This window comes from Dipodomys merriami, unplaced genomic scaffold, assembly GCF_024711535.1.
Source record: "Dipodomys merriami isolate MVZ:Mamm:240054 unplaced genomic scaffold, mDipMer1.0.p SCAF_15, whole genome shotgun sequence".
Taxonomy (NCBI): Eukaryota; Metazoa; Chordata; class Mammalia; order Rodentia; family Heteromyidae; genus Dipodomys; species Dipodomys merriami.
The window spans coordinates 13512223-13526645 of record NW_027202826.1 but is presented as its reverse complement, the minus strand read 5'-3'; the positions used below and the strand labels follow the sequence as shown (position 1 = coordinate 13526645).

At 34.9% G+C, this 14423-nt stretch overlaps 1 protein-coding gene across 1 annotated transcript in view; it reads right to left on the bottom strand.

Moving 5' to 3' along the window:
- Ccser1 (coiled-coil serine rich protein 1) overlaps positions 1 to 14423 on the bottom strand; it is a 706759-nt gene that overhangs the window by 222620 nt on the left and 469716 nt on the right. Inside the window, exon 10 of the mRNA XM_070022282.1 lies at positions 14173 to 14217. Within this exon, the coding sequence (XP_069878383.1) occupies positions 14173 to 14217 (45 nt within the window). The remainder of the gene's footprint in view (positions 1 to 14172; positions 14218 to 14423) is intronic.

Below are 14423 nucleotides of genomic sequence, written 5' to 3'. Positions count from 1 at the left end.
AAATATGCTAGTGACATCTAGTGGTCACTCTTGCAAACCTCAAGAAGGTCATCCTTTAGCTCAGTCCCTCCACAACTCACACATCCATTCGGTAGGGAAATGCCTAGTACGCATCCTCTATGTTCTAGACTCTTAGAATAAGTTTTCATGATTACAAAGATGCAGAAGGTAATTAAATGCCCTATACAAATATCTGCATTTAGTAGAAGAGACATATGTATGCCAGTTACTACAAAATTACAATAAGTTCTTTACCAGATATTAGAAAAAAAGAATTGCTAATGTGCTATAGAATGGGCATTCACTACTGAAGAAGTTAAATTTTGTTCTGAGCCTTAGAAGAAGAATAACTTCCCTCATGGTCTAGGCAGAACAGAAGAAATTTGGAAGTTTTCTAAAATTAAGGCTTATTCTTAGCATCTCGGTTGATATGCCAGACAGTTGAGCCCTTATCTTCCTGTATCTGGAAGGAAGTGGAATTCCTCAACATGCAAATCTCCTAAGCATCCTGAAGTAACCCCCTGAAGTAACCCCCGAGAGCACAGATTAGATGTCGGACAGATAAGAGGAAAGCAAATAAATGAAGGAATTATTACAAGTCTGAAATGTTAAAGCTCCAAACTCACTGAATGGTGACTGGCACAGACAGGATGAAATGTAATGAGGAAAATTTCTGAAACCCAGACTACATCATAACCTTGATGGTGAAGAATGGAAAGAGCAAAGAAAAATCAAGATTTCGGGTGTTTGTCTTTGTACACATTTTCAAATCTTATAGAATATCTTAACAGGTTCAATCAATTATTAAGCACATAGGTCTGGAGAGAGACCAAATTGGAAATTGGAATGTATGAACGTTACATACAATGGCAAATGTTAAAACTACTGGAGTGAATGATGACATTACCCAGGAAAATGAAATGAATCTCTCAAAAGAAGCAGCAGCGAGGAAAGGCGACACACTGAGAAGTATCACTACGTCATGAGCAGGCTCCAAATCAGCGCTGGACTTACACTCAATTTGTTCAAAACAGTCCATTAATAAGTTGTAGACATATGATTAGACCACAAAATGGCTTCAGACGAAGCTTGTGACAGAAGAATCCCAGGGATGTAAGAATGTAAATGTATGAATTGCGTGTGTGTGCGTGTGTGTGCGTGTGTGTGCGTGTGTGCGTGTGTGTGTGTGTGTGTGTGTGTGTGTGTGTGTGTGTGTGTGTTGGTCCTGAGGTTTAAGCTAGGCTCTGTACCTGAGCTTTTCTCTTCAAGACTAGCACTCTACCACTTGAACCACAGCTCCATACACTCGGCTTCTTTTGGTGCCTAATTGGAGATAAGAGTCTCATGTACTTTCCTGCCTGGGTTGGCCTTGAACTGTGATCCTCAGATCTCAGTTTCCTGAGTAGTTGGAGGCATGAGTCACTGTTGCCTGGCTTCAGATCATAACTTATACAAATAAATTTTAGATGACTGTAAGAATTAAAGGCAGAATTACAAACTGCTTTTCAGCATAGCTTCATGTCACAGGATGTTGTGTTTTACTTTCATAACATTAAATTCTAGTTTGGCCTTGAGGCATTGTCTTCCCTAGGTCAACAGGAAACATTATATCAACTGCTTATAAAAGGCACAGCTTTTCTACATATTCTACTGAATATAGCCATAGTTTTCCTTCTACCTTCTCATTTTATGGTATCCTTTTTTCTCTTTCTGTTTTCCTCTTTCCTGATGTGAGTATTTCTTGCTTCAGTGATTGTCTGGGAAAAGAGTTCAGTTGGTCTAAAGTTATATTATTAAAGTCTGCTTCTCAACTTGAGGCTATTTGCTCCAAATGGCAGCATCAAGATGGAAAGAAGAGTCATAATACTTCTTAATACCTGAAAATTTATGATCCCTGAAAAAGTATATAATCACTTTTTAAAATACCAACTACTATGATATAATTGATATAATATCTATGATATAATTGAAACTAAATAAAAATTTAATTAATTAAAATTAAATAGATTCAATTAAAATAAAATAATACTAATAATTATTATCTCATAATACTAATTATTATTATATAATAACAATAATAATTATTATTATTCATTACTGTGTTAATACTTGGGCTTGAACTCAGGGCCTGGGCACTGTCGAGATTTATTTTTTCCTCAAGACTACTCTTGAGCCGTAGCTCCACTTCCAGCTTTTTGGCAGTTAATTGGAGATAAACATCTCATGAACTTTCCTTCCCAGGCTGGCTTCAAATCATAATCTTCATATCTCAGCATCCTAAGTATCTAGGATTACAGGCATAAGCCACTGTCATCCAGGTCTTTTTTTATTTTTTAAATTTAAATTATTCCCTTCATTTTTAGCTCTTAGCACCTTAGGAGATAAATTGGTTCTATCAATAACTTACATTGCCTCATGACTAACATTTCCTATCTGCTAATATTCCAACTCTTGGCTTGTATATGCATATATCATTTTTGTGTCATTTTAAAAAGTGACCTCTCTTAATTATCACAGATTACGTTAAAAAGCATTTAATGGTGTCATTTCAAGATCTGTGTACTGTAACTTTATGCATTATATAACTGAGCAATCCATTAAACTTCTCTGCACCTGAATCAACTTTATTTATTCCAAAGGGAATTCCAGCTCAGGGGGTTCACATTAGAAGGAAGTGATGAGTACCTGAAGACCTCGCATAATTTAATCCTGATGAAGGAAAATGGGTAATTTAGCCAGTTAAATTAGCCCCAATGAGCAATAGCCCACACGATTTAAAATTCACTTAGATCAACAGATTTAAAATCATGAAACTTGGCACTTTAAAAATAACTCAACCACATGAAAAAAAATTCTCCCAAGAAATTATGCATAAAACTATTTTTCTTTTTCAATTTTTTTTACAACTCAAATTCACCTAAAAGTAGTCATGAATCATTAGCATCTTTCTCAGATGGGATCTAATGAGAATAGGAGTTATTAAATACATTTGTTTATTTGTATATTTGCTTATAAAGAACCCAAAATATACCAATTAAATACAGGAGAGGCAAACAGAATAACAAACATATTATGTGACAGGAACTACTGCAGTGAATTCCTTATGTCCACCTCAATCATCCAGAAAAGAACAAGAGTCAACACAATGAATTAGAAGGATGAGGGTTGGGACAGAGGAGGTAATAGAAATCATACAAGGTTGTGTGGGTATATGAACAAACCCCTGTTTTCTAGGAATGGGCTATCTATATGACAAGCTGATGGAAATAATCACAATGCAATGAAACAAACATAATAGGACTATTCCCCACTTGCGCATTTTTGCAACTAGGATTCCCTGGGTGTTTTCTCTCGAATGGGCAACATTCCACCTAAGATGCTGCACTGGGTAAATCCTATTAGACTAAGGGCTCTCTGCTATCCTTTTTCTAATTTACCATAGTAGTGACAATAACAAATATAAACTATTTGAAAGATTTCTTCCTGAGAATTATTATGTACAGAACACACGGAGATCATTATTTTTCCATGTGAAACTTAATTTTCTTTATAGCAATCCTGACAATGAAGATGCACCAGTAATCTTATTTTTAAATAAAGATACTGAGGTACAAATGGCGTAGGCAACCTCGCCAGTCTCACAAGTGCTGAGCGAAGGTCAGAACTTGTTGCAGATGCCCAGAACTCGGTTCTTTCTCCATAACAACTTGACATAGCTACATTGACTCTTAGTACAGAATTACTCCTTGGGTGAGGATTAATCCAATAAGCTTTTTTGTATCAAATTATGTCTGTCTACAAAACATGTATTTATCACAAATCATTTCATAAGCTTCTTGAAAGCATTGGCTCCAGTAATGCATAAATCATTTTCAGGATTTTTAGTCTATTTTCTGAGTTCTTCATAAAGTGTCCATGAATTACTCATTTAAAAAATGAATACTTAATATGTTCTTCAGGTAGCATCTATTTTTTTGTTTTGTTGTTGTTTTGTTGGCAGCGCTGAGGTTTGAACTCAGATTTTATTACTTACTAGGCAAAGGATGCAATACTTTTACTATGCATCAGCCCATTTTACTCTGATAATTTTTAAGATAGTCTTCATTTTTGCTTAGGCCAGCCTACATTCCTATTTTAGGCTTTCCATCCTACTGGAATGGCATGTGTTCACCAGAAAACCAGCTTCTTTTGTTTTGTTTTGTAATATTTCTTCCCAAATTGGCCTCAAACAGTGACCCCCCGATTTATGCCTCTTGATTAGCTAAGATGACAGGTGTGAGCCACTAGCACCCAGGTATCCATTGTTTTTGTCTTTTTTTTGTTTTACTTCTCAGGTCTTACATACACTAGTCACAATCATTTTAGTTTGCTGTTACCTCTTAAACCACTCTTTATATGAGTCACCTGTTCTACCCTGTCAAATGTCATTCAATTAAATTAATAACAACCTTTATAAGGAGAAATTGAAATATCATTCTCTATTTCTTGTATCTCTGAATGCACTCTTGCTGCTTTTTTAACTGGGTACTACTCACTCTCAATATTCTAGGTGAACTTTATTCTCAGAAAGTATACTACAGCTAATAAGTTAGTAAGTGTAACTTGTCAAAAGACAAAGCAACTAAGTCTGTGACAGGCTGTAATTGAAAGTCAGAAATGGGTCATGAACCATTTCTCTATTTTTAGGAGGAGGCGAGTACATTGTACACATATTGTGTTCTAAGTCTTAAAACTCATCCCACGAGTTTCATTTGTTAAATTTGTCAACTTCAGACTGCTAACACACATTCATATTTTGATTATGTGTTATATAACTAGACACAGAAGCAATCACACTTTAGTCTAAAAGAAGTGTTAATTGTGTACCTTCCTTAACTACACGTCTTAATGTCTTTCCTAATCATGATACATCATGAATCTATTCTTCCTTCAAAAGAAAAATTCAAAAATTGAGAAAGAAGAACTAAACAAAAGACATGGTTTAAAACATTCTATTTCTTCTTGCCAAACATGATAATTGAATCTTGGGGAATAACCAGGGGAAATTATACCATACTGTCTTAAATTGGAAGTGATTCATCTAACTATAGAGTTAGATAGCTGAGACAAACAATTGGAAATGGCCAGAGGGAAGAGAGTGTTAGCCAATGCACAGAGACTAGTTTACACAAACTAGAATGACCATATGATATAATAGATAAATAGAAGAATATAATTATTTTCCAATTTCCAAAAGACCAAGAAATTGTTTCCACAGATGAATACATGACACTTTTTTGCCTAAATCTTAAGTATATTTCTAGACTCATAATCAATTACTAGCAAAGCAAAAACCATGGCAAACTGATCACTAAAATAAATCAGGAAATGGGTGTAAAAACAGGAAATATGAATGTGTACTGAGTGAAAATGGTAAATTCTCTTGAGAAATGTCAAGAGTTCACTCTCAAGTGGTATTCTGTCATTTCATTTACTCCTTATAGGTCATAGGGTACTATTGACATTTTGATCTGGGTTTACCTTCAGTTTAAATACTTCCTAACTTTAAGATTCAGGGCAGATTTATTTAAACTCTTCCTGGCTTTGCTCTATCATCTTTGAAATGAAAGATAACAGTAGCTATTTCGAAAGTTTGTTGTAAAGTATTTTTTATGAATGCATGCACGTTGAGTGCTTATCTTCTGAAGCTTACCAAATTTTAAATCAAATTCTTTGTACTGTAGAGCTAATAGGAGCCTGTCTTTCTAGTTTTGTATAGTGAAATGCATCCATTATCCAAAAGTTCCTAAGGTCAAAGTATGTATTCAGAACTACTTCACATTTGAAGCAATAATACAGTATTATATGCCATATTTTTTTCAGTATTTCCAATTGTGTAGAAATAATCTTGATATTTCTGCAGCAAAACTCTTCAGTGTTCATGGAAAGTAGGAAAAGAAAGAAGCCACACCCTATGAATAGGTTTCTTAGTCCACGTCCAGTTGTACAGTGAAATGTTTCAGTCTTTATTTGAGAAAAATATCATCAGTCTTCTGAACCCTGGGGATGTAAGAATTACAAGGGACTGCAGCCCAGTACCTTAGCTTGTGATCAAGGATCATCACAGAATTCACCAGAGCTCTCATTCTCCATTGAGCAGTCTTAGGGCTAAGGTCAAAGAACTGGCTCAAAGTGGCATAAGGATAGAGCATGAACATAATAACAACAAATAACTACCTTCCAAGAAGGAAATGGGTCAGGGAAGGGAGACGTGAAGATCTTTGTCGGGCTGGGAACGATGAACAGCCAAGTTCTTTAGAGAAAAGTGGCTTTTGTAGATTTACAGGAATTAAGTGCCTTAATCAGCATTGACAGTTATTAAAATTTTAGATGATTTACAGAGAGATTGCTTCTACTACATGGAAATATAAGCACAAAAGGAAAAGAAATTCTCCTACTAAGTTATTGATAAGTACCAAAACAATGAAAATGTTTCTTTCTGTGTATCTTTGATGTGGCAATTAGCTTCTATTAGTAATTAAGAAAGGACTCATCAGAGTTCCCTTCATTTGGATATGAATAAATACTTCTCTGATGAAAGAAGCTTGAATTAGTGCAACCATCTGGATTAGTATTTTCCTTTTCCATTAATTGGCATAGTTAAAGGGCAAGAAGCAAATATATAATCAGTTGCATACAAAATGAAAACAAGAATAAAAATAAACTTTTATCATTTAAGAAGACAATTTAAATATGAAATATAGTCAGGTGCTCTTTGCTTATACCTATAATCCTAGTTACTAAGAAGGCTGAGATCTAGAAGCTCTCAATATGAGGCAAGCTCAGGCAGGAATGTCCATGAAATTCAATGAGACTCTACCTCCCAAATAAGCAGCAATATGCAGGCTTAGAGCATGACCCAAATTGTAGTGCACTATCTAAGCAAGAACATTAAATGACCCTTGGGTTCAAACCCCAGTACCACAAGAAAAAAAAAGTGATGAATGTGGCTTAGTGATAGAATGCTTGCCTAATATGCGTAAAGCTCTGGGTTTGATGTTTGATTCTTCAGTACCACATAGACAAACAAAACCAGAAGTGGTGCTGTGGCTCAAGTGGTAGAGTGTTAGTCTTGAGCAAAAGAAGTTCAGGGACAGTGCCAGGCCAAGTTCAAGCCCTAGGACTGGCAAACAAACAAACAAAAAGAATGATATAAGGGAGGAAATGGACACCTTTTTGCTTTTATAAAATAAAAGGTTTCACTGAACCTAAAAATAATATGTTCCTTATATTTAGACATTAAAATGTATGTTGCTCAAAAAGTCAACATCCTTCTACTGCCGTTTTTCTTGATCTTCAACTCCTTGCAAAATCCATTCTAAAAACTCTTAAGTTCTTACTTATATCTAGCTGTTTAAAAATAATAACATATAAGTGAGGAAAATGTTTTGTATTCTAGAACCTGGAAGTTGAAAATTCCATTCAGTTTTTCCTTGCTGGGCAAACCTATCATGCCAGAAAAATCTGCCTTATTGTCTCCATAACATCATCTTGCAAGACCTACCTCAGGAGACCTGCAGCAGCTTTGTGGAGAAGGTGTTTCTTTTCATCACATTGAGGCTATTGATTTTCTTTCTTTCTTTTTTTTTTTTTTTGATCAACAGACTTTGTCTCCTCGTGGTCTTTTCTGAGATGGGCAGTGAAAGAGTAAGGGAGTCAGGCCGAAGGTCCAATTGGAAATCCTTGGCAGCCTGATTGAAACCATTCTACTTGAAGCACAGCTGTCTCTTAGTTTGCATTCCGCGGTCTCTGGTTGCAAAGTAAATGCAGCTCACGGGCTAAACATACTATTTATTTGTTATTAATGCAAATTTTCTGCCTATGTAAACTGGAATGCTTTCCCACAATATTTGTCTATCAAATCTACTTTGAAACTTCTTTTTTAAAATTATTATTAATAAGTTTTTCTATTGTGAAAATACTATACAGAGGGGTTACAATTACATGGGCAAGGTAATGAGTACATTTCTTATCAAGCATTTTGCCTCCTCCTTTGTTTACCCATTCCCTCCATCCTCCCCCTCCCTTCCAAGGTTGTAAAGTTCATTTTTTGACATAACCCCAAGATAAGGATTGAAATGGTTTGTCTTTCTTGCGATTGTTTCTAACATATTTATAAGATGATTTCTTTGTTGCTTTGTATGTCCCTCCCCCATGGTATAACCCCTGTTTTCACTGTATTTGATGTTGGTGTACTTTGTGGAGGGGGAGGGAAAAAACAAAATGTTTAACTAGGGATACAGGTGGACCCATTGCAACAATGAGATGTACAAGACGCTATGTGATAGGTTTTTTATATGTAAATCTATTTTGTTGCCTATTTATCATTCTTTCCCTTTCACTCTCATTGTCTCTGCTTCTCTTGGGACATCTGCGGCTACCTATCTACTGTTTGTGATTGGTCCAACATTTCCAAAAGAGCAACTAATATCATTAAATTTGGATGTGTTTGTTATGCTGAAGTAGATAGAATAAGCTTAGTTTTACTTAATCAGCCTTTTTTTCTTATAGTGGATCCTTGGAAAGCCAATGGCTCCAAGCACAGAGGAAAGCTGCAAATCCATTTTGAAGATCATCCACATCACTTGGAGGATGTGCAAAATAGCTGACAAACCCTGTAGACTCTGGTCACGGCCTTTTGTAAACTGCACTGAGTTAGAAATGTAGTCTTGTTCTCCCAACTATATTGCATAAAGTAAGGATATATCTATATAGATGTATATATATAGATATATAGTTATTTATTTTGTGAAGGGTTTGGGGTTTGTACTCAGGGCCTGGACACTGTCCCTCAGCTCTTCAGCTCAAGGCTAGTGCTGGACCACTTCAGCCACAGCTCCACTTCCTGCTCTCTTTCTTCCTTTCTTTCTTTCTTTCCTTCTTTCTTTCTTTTTTGGAATGCAGTTAGTTAATTGGAGTAAGGGTTTCACAGATTTTCAAACTGAAATGGCTTTGAACTGCAGAATTCAGATCTCAGCCTCCAAAGTGGTTAGGATTACAGGCCTTAACCACTGGCGTCCAGTATAACCTTATTTTGTTTCCCCACCAGAACAAATTATATTCAACTAGAATGTGATGTGAAATCCCATTAAGAGATAGACTTGACTTAGATATCTTTGATTTCATGGTATAGATATTATACAACATGTATATTGTATATATATATACACACATATACAATACATATGTATATGTATACTATATACCATATATACAAATGGTATAGATTCAATACATAAAGTAATATGACGCACAAAGTGCTCCATTAGAAGCAATGTGCAGGAAAGAAAATCAGACAGAAGATACACCCAACAATAGCAACTCCTGACAATTATTACGTGAATTGCATGTGCCAAGCCTAAAGAGCTTTACCCATCTTAATTCAATTCAGTTTCTCAACCACCCTTTGAAATAGGAACAATTATTATGGTCTTGTTAAGTATATATCTTTCAACGGATTCTTGATTTATAAGCAAATAGAGCTTTTATTTTTTGTTGCCTGTCAACTCTTAAAAGGATGAAGAAAATGAGGATATTTGATTTCTTATCAATAATCTATCAAAGCACATATACCCATATAAAATATGAGCACTGAATCATTTATAAATTCTATTTAAATATGTTTTGTCTAGCTTTTATAACGAAATAAGAAAATACTATTAGCAGCATGTATTTTAAAAAGTATCTTACAATCACTGTGGTTATAGAAGAATTTTGGATTCTATAAACTGTATAGAAACCAAAAATGGAATATGTAAAATTGGAACCAGATTGGAAAATTTGCATACTGTATTTGGAATATTGACTCATAAATAAAATGTACAATTGGAAGCAAGTTTCATAGAAAATTGTTAAAGATAATTGGTAATTCTGATCTTTATCTTATGGAAGACTTTTATTTACTCTATAATCGTATAAAAAAGTAAGTTACTTTCCATAATTTTCAAATTATGTAAAGTATTAGACCTTAAGGGAACAGTAGCAATTCCATACTTTTTGCTTATTTCCAAGAACGGTCCACTAGCTTCCATTTTTAGCTCTCTGCTTAGTAGCCACATATTTCTTGTTGTTGTTGTTGTTGTTAAAAGTGATTCCCTTGCCTGGATACTGGTGGCTCATGCCTGTAATCGTAGCTACTCACAAGGCTGAGATCTGAGGATCGTGGTTCAAAGCCAGCCCAGGCAGGAAAATCCATGAGACTCTTACCTCCAATTAACCACCAACAAACCAGAAGTGGCACTGTGGCTCAACCAGTAGAGCACTAGCCTTGAGCTGAAGAGCTGAGGGACAGTACCCAGGCCAGAGTTCAAGCCCCACCACCACCAACAACAACAAAATGTATACCCAAGTATGCAATTACTCTTTTCTCCAGAATTCCAGAAAATAAATGCAAACACAATCTCTGTTTATGTTTTTCATCATTTGGGGAATCTATATTCTGAAGGAATAAAAGAGTGATCTTGGATTTTTATATACTTCTACTTTATGTGCATAATCATAAGGGTTCCAGGATCTCTATAAATTCCACTAGGACAGCCAGTCTAAAAGTTCCATTGTCACTCACGTTAGTTTATCACATTATTCTGAATTTTTAAGGCAAAATATTCAATACTGATTTAGATATCCAACCATACCAGTCCTCTTCATTCTTGGACTACAATCACATAGCACATATTTTTAGACTTATGACAAGAAGAATTTCAAACTACTGATATCTGGACATTTTAGTGGTAAAATGGAAGTAGAGAAAATCTGCCATTTGGATTATTTTTGAATCTATAATTCAAATTAGCTCATACACACATGTACACAGAGATGAATATTTAGTATATTAACAGACTTCAGTTTTTAAAAATGTACTATTTAAAATGACAATGGTGTATAATCTTTTAAGAAAACTAAGAGTACCTAAGTTTTTAACAATAAAAGAACCACAGTGGAGAAAAATTTCTTGAGAAAAGAAATGCAATACCTTCTCTGAATTTTAACCCAATGAAATTTCACTGAGGATTTTCTATGAGCTGCAAGACTGCTAGAATAACCAAAGGGGTTTACTTATAATTTGTAATAAATTGTCACATTTTATATTCCCATATTCTCTCTTTTCTAAAGAAGCTGAATATCTATAAAGATTAACCTGCTCAATTGATACACAGAGTATGCACCTATAAATTTGCAACTATATTAACTATAACTGGAATTTTATAAAACTATCTGTAATTAGCCATTGCAGATTAATACAAACGATTTGTGTGTTACTCATCTGCAATTCCTTCAGAAAAATCATTTACAAGTTAACAACTTCTTAATTTATATTTTTTGTATAGTATATAGTGTTCAAATCTGGCCTTCCTGGCTAGCAATTAGCTTTTTAATTTGTATTTATTACTTAGCTAAATAGCATTATGGCTGGCTGCAATTTCCAAGAATATTCTGTTCTCATTGCCTCAGTAAGTAAATAGAACATTTAAAATGGCACTTCTAAGTCTTCTTATAAATATTTGGAAATAGGTCCTTAGTATTACATCAATCAACACCTATTGGGAATATCTGTCATTCGAACTAAAACAAAGTAATTCATTTTAAAAGGCAATCATTGTCATTGAATCTTTATCAATCATGTCAGCACTATAATGAGAAATTCTAAGAGGTTTTTGCAGTAAGAATTTAAAATTTAATGCATTGGAAGCACACTATCTCTTTGTAAAGCATGTATACAATAGACCTTAACCAAATGAAACCCAGGAGATAAATGTTACATTTCTTGGGCAAGAGAGACCATCAGGCACTTAAGAGAGTAATTGCATCTTTGTCTACAGATCATCTTCCACTGAGACTACACAGGAATGTTTCCACAACATACCTCCCCTCATTATCTTGTTCCTCCCAGTGTTTCTTTCCAAAAAATATTCTAGGTTTCAAAGTCCTGAGAAAAGTGAGTGTTTACATCCAAGAGGTAAATACCCTAGTAATCCAGAGCTTCCAAGAGATAAAGTGGATTTGAATGTGAATAGCCCACATTTGTTTTCTACACAGGGCTTGGCAGATGTTAAGTACAGAAGACTTCACTGGACCATAATTAAGGTGTAGGTGAACTTACCTTCTTAACAGTTCTTTTCAAGAATCTCAGAATAATATCCCAAATCAAGGCTATCTTGTCTATAAAGATATAGATAGATAGATAGATAGATAGATAGATAGATAGATAGATAGATAGATAGATAGATAGATAATCTTTACATATCTCTATATAGAGCTATCAATCTATATCTATAGAAATAGATATAGATATGTATATACATATATAATGATAAATCACTACAAAATCTGACCATCAGAGAAGACACAAATTAGTTTTGTTTTTAAATCTAAGACATATTGTTAATATGTTCATTACCTATGACTACATTTCTAATAAAAATAAAATCAGAGGAAATAAGAACCTGTGGAGTATTTTCAAATAACCTAATTAAGACACTACTTTTTTTTTAACCATAACTAAAACCAAAATAGCAAAGCAAAATAACACAAAAGCCTCACAAAATCTTCATAAAAGATCAGATAGAAATTTCCCACAGCTTAGAGACAGCATGGGTGTGTGTGTGTGTGTGTGTGTGTGTGTGTGTGTGTGTGTGTGTGTGTGTGTGTGTGTGTGTGTGTGTGTGTGTGTGTGTGTGTGTGTGTGTGTGTGTGTGTGTGTGTGTGTGTGTGTGTGTGTGTGTGTGTGTGTGTGTGTGTGTGTGTGTGTGTGTGTGTGTGTGTGTGTGATTTAAGGGCTCAGCTCCAGTTTCCCTAGGGTGAGGAAGTGACTTGGAGAGGCTGACTCCACCAAAGTGTCCTAAAGGCCTGAGATCAGCACTGATAAATTGTGGCAGGAGAGAGCTCCATGAACTTTCAATTAGGAGGTGATGGGTTTAGTTCTTTCTCTAAGTAGATCATTTTGGTCTCCTGTCTGAGGAAAAGCATTAACCCTCACACACCAAACAGTAAAACGCTCTGAGGTCTTCCTGATAGAGTGTTATTTCATGCCAATTGTAGTGATGCCTACATCCTTATTACCTCCTCTCCTACAACATGAAAAATACCAAAGGATTTGTCAATATTTCACCCTCTGCAGCTCTTTGGCTGATGCAAGCTAACTATTCCACTTCCTGCCAACATAATAGATTCTTCTGGAAGGAAATGAGGAAAGGGAGAAGTGCTAAATGACACATTTACCAGTTACTAAGATGCCAAATACAAAAATAAAAATAAATAAATAAAAAACAAACAAACAAAAACAAAAACCCATCACTGGAAATTAAAACATCAAGGAGCAAAGCAAATACCACGCGTTCAATAGAGGATAGATGCTTTATGAGGAAAGAGAAGCCACAAATGTTCACCCAGTAAGATTTATTTGCTCATTTTGTGAGAGAAAATATGTTCACTTTTGGCCAAAATTTGTTACACCAACATCACCAAAAAATGAACTTATGTTTTCTGCAAAATAAAAGAAAAATATCTATTGATTTGCTGAAATATATATTTGTCCTTCCCAGGCCTCTTAGCAGCCTGGTTTATAATAAAAGTAAAGCATGTATACTTTCAGCATGGAAAGAATTTTACTTAATATTGTCTTTACTTGTTGAAATGAAAATGAGAACATAAGACACACAATGCATACAATATACTTGGTGATATTAAGAGCCTCTGTGATCATCAGCAATAATGAAATCTTAACATTTTTAACATACCAGCACAACCTCATACTAATAATGCACCGTAGCCTTTGACAGGAGTGAGAAAAATCCCAGAAGTTATAGAATACATAGAATGTGGGGATTTTTGTGAATTTCTCTGTACATCATTTTAAATATTGCATTATAAAGTTTATTTACAATGCCCCCTGGGAAACAGAAATCCAGTTTCTCAGAAGCTTTCATTTGCGTCAGCTTCAGAGGATCAAGCAATAATCACTTCCTCATATACACATGTGAGAAATACACATTTACCAGAATGAATCGAAGCACATGTACACAAAATTTCCCTCAATGCATGCCCAATCACCCAATCAACACTAATCGCTATCAACACATCACTAAAACCTTGTTCTCTCTTCTTCCCTCTCCCTCTCCCTTTAAACGTTCTTACCTCTCTGCCTCCTTGTACGGCCTCCAATCTTTTCAAGTTTAAACCCTGAAAGGAAAAAAAAAACAAAGCATATACCATTGTTGACAAAAAAGAAACTAAGAATTAATACTGAGGCAAGACCACTGACGAAAATGATTCATGTAAAAGAAACATTTGGAGAGTGGTGAACACCTCACACACGTGCATGTAAGTGTGACAAAGAAAAGTAGCACTATTGAAGAAAAGTAGTACAAATATGTGTCCTGCTAAAC